This window comes from Molossus molossus, unplaced genomic scaffold (genome assembly GCF_014108415.1).
Source record: "Molossus molossus isolate mMolMol1 unplaced genomic scaffold, mMolMol1.p scaffold_m16_p_1, whole genome shotgun sequence".
In the NCBI taxonomy this organism is placed as follows: domain Eukaryota; kingdom Metazoa; phylum Chordata; class Mammalia; order Chiroptera; family Molossidae; genus Molossus; species Molossus molossus.
The window spans coordinates 226,525,059-226,537,890 of NW_023425344.1; the positions used below are offsets into that span (position 1 = coordinate 226,525,059).

The window sequence follows — 12,832 nt, forward strand, 5'->3', positions numbered from 1 at the left end:
GGTGGCAGGCTCAACCCCCAGCCAGTTGGGGGTGTGTTGGGGAGGCAACCTATATATGCGTCTCTCTCACATAAGTGTCTCTGTCTCCCCTTTTCCCTCCCTCCCACTCTCGCTAAATAAACCAATGGAAAAAAATATCATCCCATGAGAATTAATAAAAAAAGAAAGACACTAAAGAAAACACACTTAAGCCCTGGCCGGTTTGGCTCAGCGGTTAGAGCGTTGGCCTGCAGTCCAGAGGGACCTGGGTTCGGATCCCGCTAAGGGCACGTACCTTGGTTGCAGTTTGTCCCCGGCCCTGGTTGGGTCTTGTGGGTGGCAGCCACTCGATGTGTCCCTTTCACATCGATGTTTCTCTCTCTCTCTCCCTCCCACTCTATCTGAACAAAAAAATGGAAAAATGTCCTCTGGTGAGGATAATTGTCTCTACCACTAGCATCTACTAGTAAATATACATTACAGGATTGCCTTAGGTTATTTTCCAAAGAAGAAAAACTCACAGATAATAACAGGTTTTACTGCAGTCATTGCAGAGCTTGAAGGGATTCTCTAAAAAAGATAGATATCTGGACTTTGCCACCTGTGCTTTTAGTGCATCTGAAATGTTTTTCCTATGATGGCAGGTGGAAGCAGAAATTACAGAAATCTGTGGACTTTCCTTTAGAAAATCTTGACTTGTCACAGTATGTTATTGGTCCAAAGAACAGTTTGAAGAAATACAACTTGTTTTCTGTTTCAAATCACTATGGTGGATTGGATAGAGGCCACTACACTGCCTATTGTAAAAAATGCAGCAAGACAGCGGTGGTTTAAATGTGATGATCATGAAGTTTCTGATATCTCCGTGTCTTCTGTGAAATCTTCAGCAGCTTATATCCTCTTTTATACTTCCTTGGGACCATGAGCAACTGATAAAGCCACATAAGAGGAAGTGGGTTATAAACTAGTTGTCTTTTAAATGGCTGAGCAACACAGCTCTTGAAATACTTATAAAAGATACTGGACAGCTTATAGCTGGCCATTCAGAGGATTCTGAGACAGTGAGAGCTGTGTCACCATCACCATGTCTTTCAGGTCAGGGCTATTATAAAAAACCCAACTAATAACATTTAACAATATTGCATTCAGCACTTCTTAGAGGTACCGTTTATTCCATAATAGCTTTTTTTAGTTTGTTCCAAAGCAACTAGCTAAGCATTATTCTACTGGTCTAAAAACCCTTGTATCTTTTATTTTCATTTTCACTGTTATGGCCTTTTCACATTTCTAAATCTCAGCTTCATCTATGAACACTCTAGAATGATATAAAGCAGATAGGAATGTATGTGTATATATTTATTGCACACTTGCACATCAAATCGATGTACATAGTATCATAACTCAAGGGATTGCCTTTTTTTAACTTTTGGCCTATTCTGAGTAACTTCAGTGCTTTCTTAGGGAAACGACAGGACAAAGCTATTTTTCTTTTGGCTTTGGGCTGTATTTGTGCACTAAATCATTCTAAAAAAATAAATGGAAACTTTTGTCTAAAATGAAAAATTTCATTTACACCTACATTAAAATCTTAATGAGAAAAATAATTTAAAACCTAAAAAAAAAAAGAAAAGAAAAGAAAACACACTTAAGGACTCATTCCCATCACAGGCAGTCAGGAAAAGGCGAACCGGTTTGAAGAGGAAAGTGAAAGTGACTTCTGGAGCGCCGGCAATGCTGTTTCTGGATCCGAGCGCTTGGTTCCGCGGGGTGTGTTCCGAGTGGGTCAAATCGCTGAGCTGTGCGTGTAGGATCTCTGCACTTTTCTGTATGTAGTTATAATCCACTACAACTTTTATTTGTTTGTTTGTTTGTTTTATTTATAGGTACCCTTTCCCATGGAGGGACTGGAATTCTTGGAATTCTGCCTAAACTCCTTCCGTTCTGGTTTCACCAGGAACCGATTACCCAACAACTTCCACTTCGACAAGGGAGAGTGGATTGAGGCCGAGCAGCATCCTCGGGTTGGGCGCCACACCCAGCGCTCGGGCCGTCCCTGCCCTGCCTGCCCGCGGTCAGGAGAGCCGCCTGGTGCTTTGACCTCAGACGAGTCGGGAGAGCCCGGCGCGTGGGCCACGGCTCTGAGCCCAGACGTCTCCACAGGCGACCCGGCCACCGAGCGCCCCCTGAGCCCGCGAACGCCCGCCCCCTCCGACCTCCCGGCGCGCTCCCCGCGGCCGCGACGGCATTCCCTGCTGGCGGTCCCCACGGGGCAGCACGCGGCCGCGATGGCGGCGACAGTAACGGTGGGGCCCGCGGGCCGCTGCCAGTGGGACGAGGCCGTGCGCATCGTCGTGCGCGGCCTGACCCCGGAGCAGTCGGTCACGCTGCGAGCGTCCCTGCGTGACGAGAAGGGCGTCCTCTTTCGGGCCCACGCGCGCTACCTAGCCGACGCCGGCGGCGAGCTGGACCTGACGCGCGCGCCCGCGCTGGGCGGCAGCTTCGCGGGGCTGGAGCCCATGGGGCTGCTCTGGGCCCTGGAGCCCGAGAAGCCTTTCTGGCGGTTTCTGAAGCGGGACGTGCAGACGCCTTTCGTCGTGGAGCTGGAGGTGCTGGACGGCCACGAGCCCGACGGAGGGCGGCTCCTGGGCCGGGCGGTGCACGAGCGCGGCTTCCTTGCACCCGGGGTGCGGCGGGAGCGGGTGCGCGCGGGCCGGGTGCGCGCCACGCTCTTCCTGCCGCCAGGTGAGCCTGGGTTGCTGGGGTGCGGGAGCGTGTGCGCTTGGCCTTCGGTAGTTTCTGGTACGGCTTTATTTGAGTTTGGCTCAGGGGCACGGTTAGAGAAGTTGGCATTGACTGAATCATTGGCCGCACAACCAAAATAGAGTATTTTGATATGTTAGGCTCTGTGCTTTGCATTTTGTTTGCATAATCTCATTTAATCTGTATAATATCCCGGTGAAGTGGGTCCTGTTATTAGGCAGGTTAAAAAAAAACAAAAACAAAAAACAGGGTCAGAGGCGGTAGGTAGTGTTGTCCACTTTGCTATTTACTACCCTACAGATCTCTACAGCATCAGCCCTACAGATCTTAACACAAAATGATGGCCCGGCTATTGCCATGTCGCCGTTCTCTAGTGTCCTTGGGTACCCTGGGCCTCTTCTCCACTTCTTCATGTTCCTCTCTACCACAGATCACATTTCAGACTTTGCTGCCTTTCTCACCTAAAGTCATCTCTAGGTATTTTTCTTTCTTCTCTCTAAATATACAGCTGAAATATGAATACACACAAAAAAGGCAAGGGTTGATGCAATACAACATAAAACTTTGTTTCAAGATTCTTAATTCTATGTCCGTTTCTCTCACAGAACACAGCAAACCAAAACAGTTTTCTAAAACCTGAAAATCCTCCTTCCATGATAGAGTCCTTAATGAAGACTTTGTTATTCTTCTTATAATTAAAGATTCTTAGCCCTGGCCGGTTTGGCTCAGCGGTTGGAGCGTTGGCCTGCGGACCAGAGAGTCCCGGGTTTGGTTCCCACTAGGGGCACATACCAAAAAAAAAAAAGATTCTTAGAACCTTGCAGATAATTTATCATAGAATCACATGAAGGGTAAACTTATCAATGAGAAGGTACTTTGTAGATTTTCCTTCCCACAAGGAATTTGTTTTCCTTTTCAATATTGACTCAGGAAGCTGTTTTCTTCCCTTTGATTCATAAGAACCGACTAAATAATTTAGAAAGATCCCTAAAAGGAAAGCAAAATCTTTAAATTATTATAATACCTTCCCTTTATAATATTCCCTTCTCTAGGACCTGGACCTTTCCCAGGGATCATTGATCTCTTTGGTGTTGGAGGGGGCCTGTTGGAATATCGAGCCAGCCTTCTGGCTGGTCATGGCTTTGCCACATTGGCTCTAGCTTATTATGACTTTGAAGATCTCCCCAAGGAATTCAACAGCAGAAATATGGACTACTTTGAAGAAGCCGTGTGCTACATGCTTCAACACTCTCAGGTTCTCCTAATGTCCTTTATTGTATCATTCTCTCCAGATATATCTCCAGAAGGTGTTACTTTGCACTCACTTGTGCCAGCTGCACTGATGCTACTCTACTCTTTTTTCAGATTTCTTTTGGAGACTTCCGTAACTTTATGTACCTATTTTCACTTTCTCTGTCAGATGGATTAACAATGCAGAATTAATCATAAAATACATGTGAGATTTATTTTTTTTTTTTTATCCTCACCCGAGGACATTTTTCCATTTTTTGTTCAGATAGAGCGGGAGGGAGAGAGAGGAAGAGAGAGAGAGAGAAACATCGATGTGAAGGGACACATCGAGTGACTGCCACCCGCACAACCAACCAGGGCCGGGGACAAACTGCAACTGAGGTACGTGCCCTTAGCGGGAACCGAACCCGGGTCTCTCTGTACCGCAGGCTGACGCTCCAACCGCTGAGCCAAACCGGCCAGGGCCATGTGAGATTTTATTTAAAGGAATTATTTAGTAATATTAAAATTCCTTTTGTTACGGAGCTTCTAATTTGTTAGCTTTGCATACTTGTTTTTTAATCTTTTTCTGACAACAGAGTATGTTCTCAGATTTTGGTCAGAATTTGCCCACCCATTTCAGAAGCTAAGAACCACTAATTGGACTCTGAAATCTTATTTTGTTTGTATCAAGTTAATCATTTGCTGACCTATTAAGAAGGAGTCTGATGAAAGATTCACTTCTTGAAACAGAATTTAGTTCCACAGTTAGATACCCAGGCATGGTGAACTTGACAATCTCCATGACTCAGCATTCTCTAGTGGACATTCTCTAGAATGTTGTAACCAATTCCCAAACGTGCCAGTGAGTTTAACCTTTATTTGCTGTGTGTCCAGTCACATATGCTTTACTATGTGGGAAGAAACTCCTTTCAGCTTAGTTTGATTCTCTTGTGCCCAGTTCACAAATTAAAGCTAATGGCACATCGAGTTGCATTTATTTGTTTTTTTTTATCCTCACCTGAGGACGTTTTTCCATTTTTTGTTCAGATAGAGTGGGGGGTGGGGGGGAGAGGGAGAGAGAGAGAGAAACATCGACGTGAAAGGGACACATTGAGTGGCTGCCCACCCGCACGACCAACCAGGGCCGGGGACAAACTGCAACCGAGGTACATATCCTTAGCGGGAACCGAACCTGGGTCTCTCTGGACTGCAGGCACACGCTCTAACCGCTGAGCCAAACCGGCCAGGGCTCGAGTTGCATTTAGAAAAAAAAAAATTTCTATTGGGTAAGTTCTTTTTTTTTTTTTTAATCCTCGCCCGAGGAGCGGGAGGGAGAGAGAGGGAGAGAGAAACATTGACGTGAAAGGTACACATCGAGTGGCTGCCACCCGCACAACCCAACCAGGGCCGGGGACAAACTGCAACTGAGGTACATGCCCTTAGCGGGAACTGAACCCGCGTCTCTGTGGACCACAGGCTGACGTTCTAACCACTGAGCAAAACCGACCAGGGCTATTGGGTAACTTCTTGATTCTTGAATCTTCTCCCTTCTTGTCTTCCAGGTTAAAGGCCCAGGTATTGGCCTTCTGGGCATTTCTTTAGGGGCTGATATTTGTCTCTCCATGGCCTCATTTTTGAAGAACATCTCAGCTACAGTTTCCATCAATGGATCTGGGTTCAGTGGAAGCACAGCCATATGCTACAAGGACGCTTGCATCCCACCATTGGGCCATGACCTGAGGAGAATCAAGACGGCTTTCTCAGGCCTCCTGGACATTGTGGATGTACGAAATGATATTGTAGGAGGGTATGAAAACCCCAGCATGATTCCAATAGAGAAGGCCCAGGGACCTATCCTCTTCATTGTTGGTCAGGATGACCATAACTGGAGGAGTGAATTATATGCCCAAATAGCCTCTGAACGGTTACAGGCCCATGGAAAGAAAAAACCTCAGATCATCTCTTACCCTGGGACTGGGCATTATATTGAGCCTCCTTACTTCCCCATGTGCCCAGCTTCCCTGAACAGATTACTGAAAAAGCCTGTGATCTGGGGTGGGGAGTCCAGGGCTCATTCTAAAGCCCAGGTAGATGCTTGGAAGCAAATTCTGACCTTTTTCTGCACACATCTTGGAGATACCCAGAAAAGAGCTTGCCCCAAATTGTAATGCATTGGTCTGTTGTTGACATGAGATACAAGGTCAGATTCTAGTGCTTAATAATCTTTTTTCTTTAATCCTCACCGGAGGGTATTTTTCCATTTATCTTCAGATAGAGTGAGAAGGAAAGGAAAGAAGAGAGAGAGAAACATTGATGTGAGAGGGACACATCGACTGGCTGCCTCCCACACAACCCCAACCAGGGTCCGGGATGAACTACAACAGAGGTATGTGCCCTTGGTCAGAATTGAACCGGTGACTCATTGGTCTGCAGGCTGATGCTCTACTGCTGAACCAAACTGGCCAGGGCTGTTTAATAATCTTAAGTGAATAAATTGTCCCCTGAATAATATCAAATTCATATCATTGGTATTAATTTATATTTTAGGTAACTTTTTTCCACTAATTTTACTAATGTAACATATATCTATTGTAGAGGATTCAATTTATATAACAAAAAATAAAAACATCCTTCCTCACTGTTAAAATTTATGTTTTCTGCCTGGCCATTGTGGCTCCATGGTTAGAGCGTCGACCCATGTGCCAAGAAGTTACCAGTTCCATTCCTGGTCAGGGCACATGCCCAGGTTGTGGGCCCAATCCCCAACTGGGGCATGCAGGAGGTGGCCAATCGATGTTCTCTCTCATCGATGTTTCTATCTCTTTCTCCCTCCCTCTCCCTTCCTCTCTCTCTAAAACCAATAAAGGGCCCTGGCTGGTTTGGCTCAGCGGTTGGAGTGTTGGCCTCTGGACCAGAGAGCCCCGGGTTCGGTTCCTGCTAGGGGCACGTATAAAAATAAATAAATAAATAAAAGCAATAAAGGAAAAAAAAAATATATTTTTTTTTTTAATTTTTTTTTTTTTTTTTTTTTTATCCTCACCCGAGGACATTTTTCCATTTTTTTGTACAGATAGAGTGGGAGGGAGAGAGAGAGAGAAACATCGACGTGAAGGGACACATCGAGTGGCTGCCACCCGCACAACCGACCAGGGCCGGGGACAAACTGCAACCGAAGTACGTGCCCTTAGCGGGAACCGAACCCGGGTCTCTCCGGACCACAGGCCGACGCTCTAACCGCTGAGCCAAACCGGCCAGGGCAAAAAAAATATTTTTAATTTATGTTTTCTTCTAGATTTTTTTTACTTAACACTTTTAGCCATAGATGAAATAAAGCTGAACAAATACTGGGTTACTTTCTCCATCACTAGGAGAGAATAGCCATCCAGTGTTTGCTACTGGTTCAACTACTGATAGCAGAGTAGAATTTTCATTGGCCAAAAGTATACAGATAAATTTTTTTTTTCCTGTATCATAGTGGAGTTTTTTTGTTTTTTGCTTTTTCATTAACAATTTATAGTCAATTTATTATGTATTAGTTTCAGGTGTACAGCATAGTGGTTAGACATTTATATACTGTACAGTGTTTCTTCCAATATTTCTAGTACCTACCTAACCCAATACATAGTTACTACATTATTATTGTCTGTATTCCCTATGCGGTATGCACTTTATTTACATCTGCATAACTATTTTGTAACTACCAATTTGTACTCCTTAATCCCTTCACCTTTTTCACCTAGTCCCCTAACCTCTGGCAACCGTCAATCTGTTCTCTGTATCTATGAGTCTGTTATATAAGTGAGATCATGTAATACTTGTCTTTCTTTGATTGACTTATTTCACCTAGCATAATCTCCAGATTCATCCATGCTGTCATAGGGTAAGAGATCCTTCTTTTTGCCTCGGATGGTTTGGCTCAGCCGTTAGAGTGTCGGCCCGCAGACCAGAGAGTCCTGGATTTGGTTCCCGCTAAGGGCATGTACCTCGGTTGAAGTTTGTCCCCGGCCCGGTTGGGGTCCTGTGGGTGGCTACCACTCAATGTGTCTCTCTCCCATCAATGTTTCTCTCTCTTCCTCCTTCTCTCCCTCCCACTCTATCTGAAGATAAATGCAAAAAATGTCCTTGGGTGAGGAAATAAATAAATAAATAAATAAATAAATAAATAAGCTAGATTTTTTTTATCCACTCCTCTATTGATGGACACTTGGATTGCTTCTATATCTTGGCTATTGTAAGTAACACCTCAATGAACAACAGGGTGCATATGTTCCTTCAAATTAGTGTGTGGGTTTCTTCAGATATATACCCAAAAGTGGAATCGAGAAGTGTTGATATATTTTACTAGAATGATAAAAAAATAACAATAATAATAATAATATAAAGTGATTTTCTGAGACTGGTGATATTATCTAAAGACAATTATCTAAAATTATGAATATAAATGAAATTAATAAACACTATTGGAGACAACATATTACTCCACACATATAGCAAAATGCATTCAGGAAAAACAAAAAAGATGTGATTGTTCATTACCAACTTGTTCCCTCTCTCTCCTTCCCATACCCATTAGTAATACCTGATGATACTACTGCCTTCCTCAAATTATCTCCTCCATATCTAAACCTTGCCCATTCTTCAGTTTGGGTACTGTTTTTATCTCCTACCTGGTTTTACAATTTAGTCTTTTCCCAAATCTTCACTCTGATGCCAAATTTTCTAAAATCCAAATCTGATCTTGTAATTGAAATCTCAGTGATCTGCCTCCTGCTTCTCTTATCCACATCTCTCACTGTTCCCCTCTTAAAACTATACTCAACATGTTGAACTTCTTGCTTTTACGTAAGCTGTCTCTTCCTCTGTAAATCTCTCTCTGATCCACATGTACTTTTGACCATTCTGTCCCTGGTTTCCCAGGCTGTTATATGTACCTGTGTATAGCAACTACTATAACATGTTTGTACTTATTACTTATAGATCAGTTTTTCCCTCTAGACTGTGAGATCCCTACAGATCTAAAGAGTCTCTTGTTTATTTTTTTAAATCTCCAGCATTTAGTACATAGTAGGTATCAATAAATTTGTCTCAAATGAATTTAAAGTATATTGTTAAGCCCAGCTGGTGTGGCTCAGTGGTTGAGCGTTGACCCATGCACCAAGAGGTCGCCAGTTTGATTCCTGGTCAGGGCACGTGCCCAGGTTGTAGGCCAAATCCCCACTGGCATGCAGGAGGCAGCCAATCGATGTTCTCTCTCATTGATGTTTCTATCTCTCTCCCTTCCTCTCTCAAATCAGTAAAGAAAAAAAAATGTTTTTAAGTATATTGTTAAGAGAATGAAAAGACAACCATAGACTGTGAAAAAATGTATCTGCAAAACACATATCTCATTAACTATTGGTATCCAGAATACACAAAAAACTCTTCAAAATCAATAATAGGAAAACAAGCACAAAATAGCAAATAAGCTCATGAAAAGATATTCAATATCATTTGTCACCAGGGATTAACAAAATAACAAATCTATTAAAATAACAAATCCAGCCCTGGCCAGTGTGGCTCGACGGTTAGAGCGTCAGCCTGCGAACCAATGAGTCGTGGGTTAGATTCCAGTCAAGGGCATGTATCTCAGTTGTGGTTCATCCCGGTCCTTGGTCAGGTCATGCGGGAGGCAACCAGTTGATGTGGCTCTGTCACATTGATTTCTCTCTGCCCCCCTCCCCCCATCTAATGATAAATGGAAAAATCCTCAGGTGAGGAATAAAAAATACAAAATAACTAAAATCCAAAACACAACACCAAATGTTGATGAGGATATAGAGCAACAGGAACTCTCATTCACTGTTAGTAGGAATACAAAATGGTACAGCCGCTTTAGAAGACATTTTGGTATACTCTCACTATATAATCCAGCAATTGCATTTCTATTGATCCAAAGGAGCTGAAAATTTGTGTCCACATAAAGACCTGCACACAAATGTTTATACCAGCTTTATTCATGATTGCCCAAACTTGGAAGTAACCAATATAGCCTTTAATAGATAAATGAATAAACAAATGGTGGTACATTCATACAATGAAATATTATTCGTCAATAAAAAGAAATGAGCAATTGTCCTAACTGGTTTGGCTCAGCAGTTAGAGCACTGGCCCTTGAACTGAAGGGTCTTGGGTTTGATTCCCGGTCAAGGACACATACCTGAGTTGCAGGTTCCATCCCCAACCCCAGTTGATGCGCATGCTGGAGGCAACCAATCTATGTGTTTCTCACATCGATGTTTCTCTCTCTCTGTCCCCTCCCTCCCTTTTCCACTCTGTCCAGAAATCAATGGAAAAATATCCTTGGGTGAGGATTGAAAAAACAACAACAAAACAACAAAATATATATGTATACAGAGAGAGAGAGAGAGAGAGAGAGGGAGAGAGGTAGTATACAGAGTTGGCAAAGGAGCTGATTGATAAAGGGAATCCTTACTATTGGTGAGAGTATACTGTACTGGTGCCTTTTAAAAAAATTATAAAACATTTTATTAAGAGATTAAAAATTGGCCCTGGTTGGTTTGGCTCAGCAGTTAGAGCGTCGGTCCGTGGACCAGAGAGTCCCAGGTTCGATTCCCGCTAAGGGCATGTACCTCGGTTACAGTTTGTCCCCAGACCCAGTTGGGGTCATGTGGGTGGCGACCAGTCAATGTGTCTCTCTCACATCAATGTTTCTCTCTCTCTCTTCCTCTCTCTCTCCCTTCTGCTCTATCTGAAGATAAATGCAAAAATGTCCTCTGGTGAGGATACACATTAAAAAAAAGATTAAAAATGGTCGTTTCAAGCCCTGGCCAGTTTGGCTCAGGGGTTAGAGCATCAGCCTGCAGTCCAGAGAGACCCAGGTTTGGTTCCCGCTAAGGGCACGTACCTTAGTTGCAGTTTGCCCCTCGCCCTGGTTGGGTCATGCGGGTGGCAACCACTTGATGTGTCCCTTTCACATCGATGTTTCTCTCTCTCTCCCTCCCACTCTATCTGAACAAAAAATGGGAAAATGTCCTCAGGTGAGGATAAAAAAAAAATTGTGGTTTCAAGGTGCCTAATTTTTTTTTTTAATCTTCACTCGAAGAAATTCTTCCATTTATTTTCAGACAGAGTGACAGAGTGGGAGGGAAAGAGAGAGAGAGACATCAACATGAGAGAGACATATTGATTGGTTGCCTCCCGCATGACCTGGACTAGGGCTGGGAACAGAACCACAACCAAGGTTTGTGCCCTTGACTGGAATCAAACCTACAACTCTTTGGTCTGTGGGCTGACACTCTAACCGCTGAGCCAAAATGGCCAGGGCTCAAGGTGCCTAATTTTTGTTTTGTTTTTTTATCCTCACCGAGGACATTTTTTTTATATATATATATTTTGTTCAGATAGAGTGGGAGGGAAAGAGAGAGAGAGAGAGAAACATCGACGTGAAAGGGACACATCGAGTAGTTGCCACCTGCACGACCAACCAGGGCCGGGGACAAACTGCAACCGAGGTACGTGCCCTTAGCGGGAACCGAACCCGGGTCTCTCCGGACCGCAGGCCGACGCTCTAACCGCTGAGCCAAACCGGCCAGGGCTTAATTTTTGTTTTTAAGTTAACATTCACCATTCCTAAAAACCTATAAACCATGAGTGTAGCACAGAATACTGATGATATTAAAAATATTAAACTACAGCGCTGACCGGTTTGGCTCATCAGTTAGAGGGGCAGCCTGTGGACCCAAAGGCCTCAGGTTCAATTTCCAGTCAAGGGCATATAACTGGGTTGCAGGTTTTTTCCAGCTCTAGTCTGGGTGGAGCAGGAGGCAACCAATCGAAGTGTCTCTCTCGCATCAATGTTTCTCTCTCTCTCTTTCTCCCTTTTCTCCCTTCCACTCTATCTAAAAATCAGTGGAAAAATATCCTGGGGTGAGGATTAACAAATATACATATATATATAAAAGAACATATAAAAATAAAGGCTGTTATAAATGCTTTATATGTTTTAATTAACTTAATGATATAGAAGATAGTGTGAGAGATCTAACAAGTCTAATTGGATGTAGAGTTCTAGAGAAAGAGGAGAAAGAAATGGGGTTGAAGTGGTATTTAAAGGAATAATGGCTGAGAATTTTCCAGAACTGACATAAGACACCAACCCTCCATTTCAAAAAGTCCCATAAATCCCAAAAATGATTTTAAAAACTAAATAAATCTACCCTGGCCAGTTTGGCTCAGCGGTTGGAGCATCGGCCTGCGGACCAGAGAGTCCAGGGTTCGGTTCCGCTAGTGGCAAGTACCAAAACAAAACAAACAAACAAATAATAAATAAATCCACATTGAGACATCATGATGAAATTAAATAAACCAAAGTAAGAAATTTAGAGGGAGCCCTGGCCGGTTTGGCTCAGCGGTTAGAGCGTCGGCCTGCGGTCCAGAGAGACCCGGGTTCGGTTCCCGCTAAGGGCACGTACTTTGGTTGCAGTTTGTCCCCGGCCCTGATTGGTCGTGGGGGTGGCAGCCACTCGATGTGTCCCTTTCATGTCGGTGTTTCTCTCTCTCTCTCCCTCTTTCTCCCTCCCACTCTATCTGTACAAAAATTGGAAAAATGTCCTTGGGTGAGGATAAAAAAAAAAAAAGAAAAAGAAATTTAGAGGGAGATAATGAAAAAAATCATATAGATGACTTTCAAAGGGCAACAATTAGACTGATAGTTGACTTAGCAACAAGAAATACGGAAAGCAGAATGATACCTTCAATGTGCAGAGAGAAAACAATTGTGAACCTGGAATTCTATATCCAGAAAATAATTAGGGCAAAACAAAATTATTTTATGAGGCGGAGGAGCTGAGGCTGCCTAAGG

At 43.5% G+C, this 12,832-nt stretch overlaps 1 protein-coding gene across 1 annotated transcript; it reads left to right on the plus strand.

Annotated features, from left to right (window-relative positions):
- Positions 1-2,263: 2,263 nt before the first annotated feature.
- ACOT4 (acyl-CoA thioesterase 4) lies at positions 2,264-6,211 on the plus strand. The gene is made up of 3 exons (XM_036273776.1): positions 2,264-2,721; positions 3,792-3,994; positions 5,535-6,211. Exons 1-3 carry the CDS (start codon positions 2,265-2,267, stop codon positions 6,138-6,140), a joined length of 1,266 nt encoding a protein of 421 aa, XP_036129669.1. The 5' UTR covers position 2,264; the 3' UTR covers positions 6,141-6,211.
- The last annotated feature ends 6,621 nt before the right edge of the window (positions 6,212-12,832 follow it).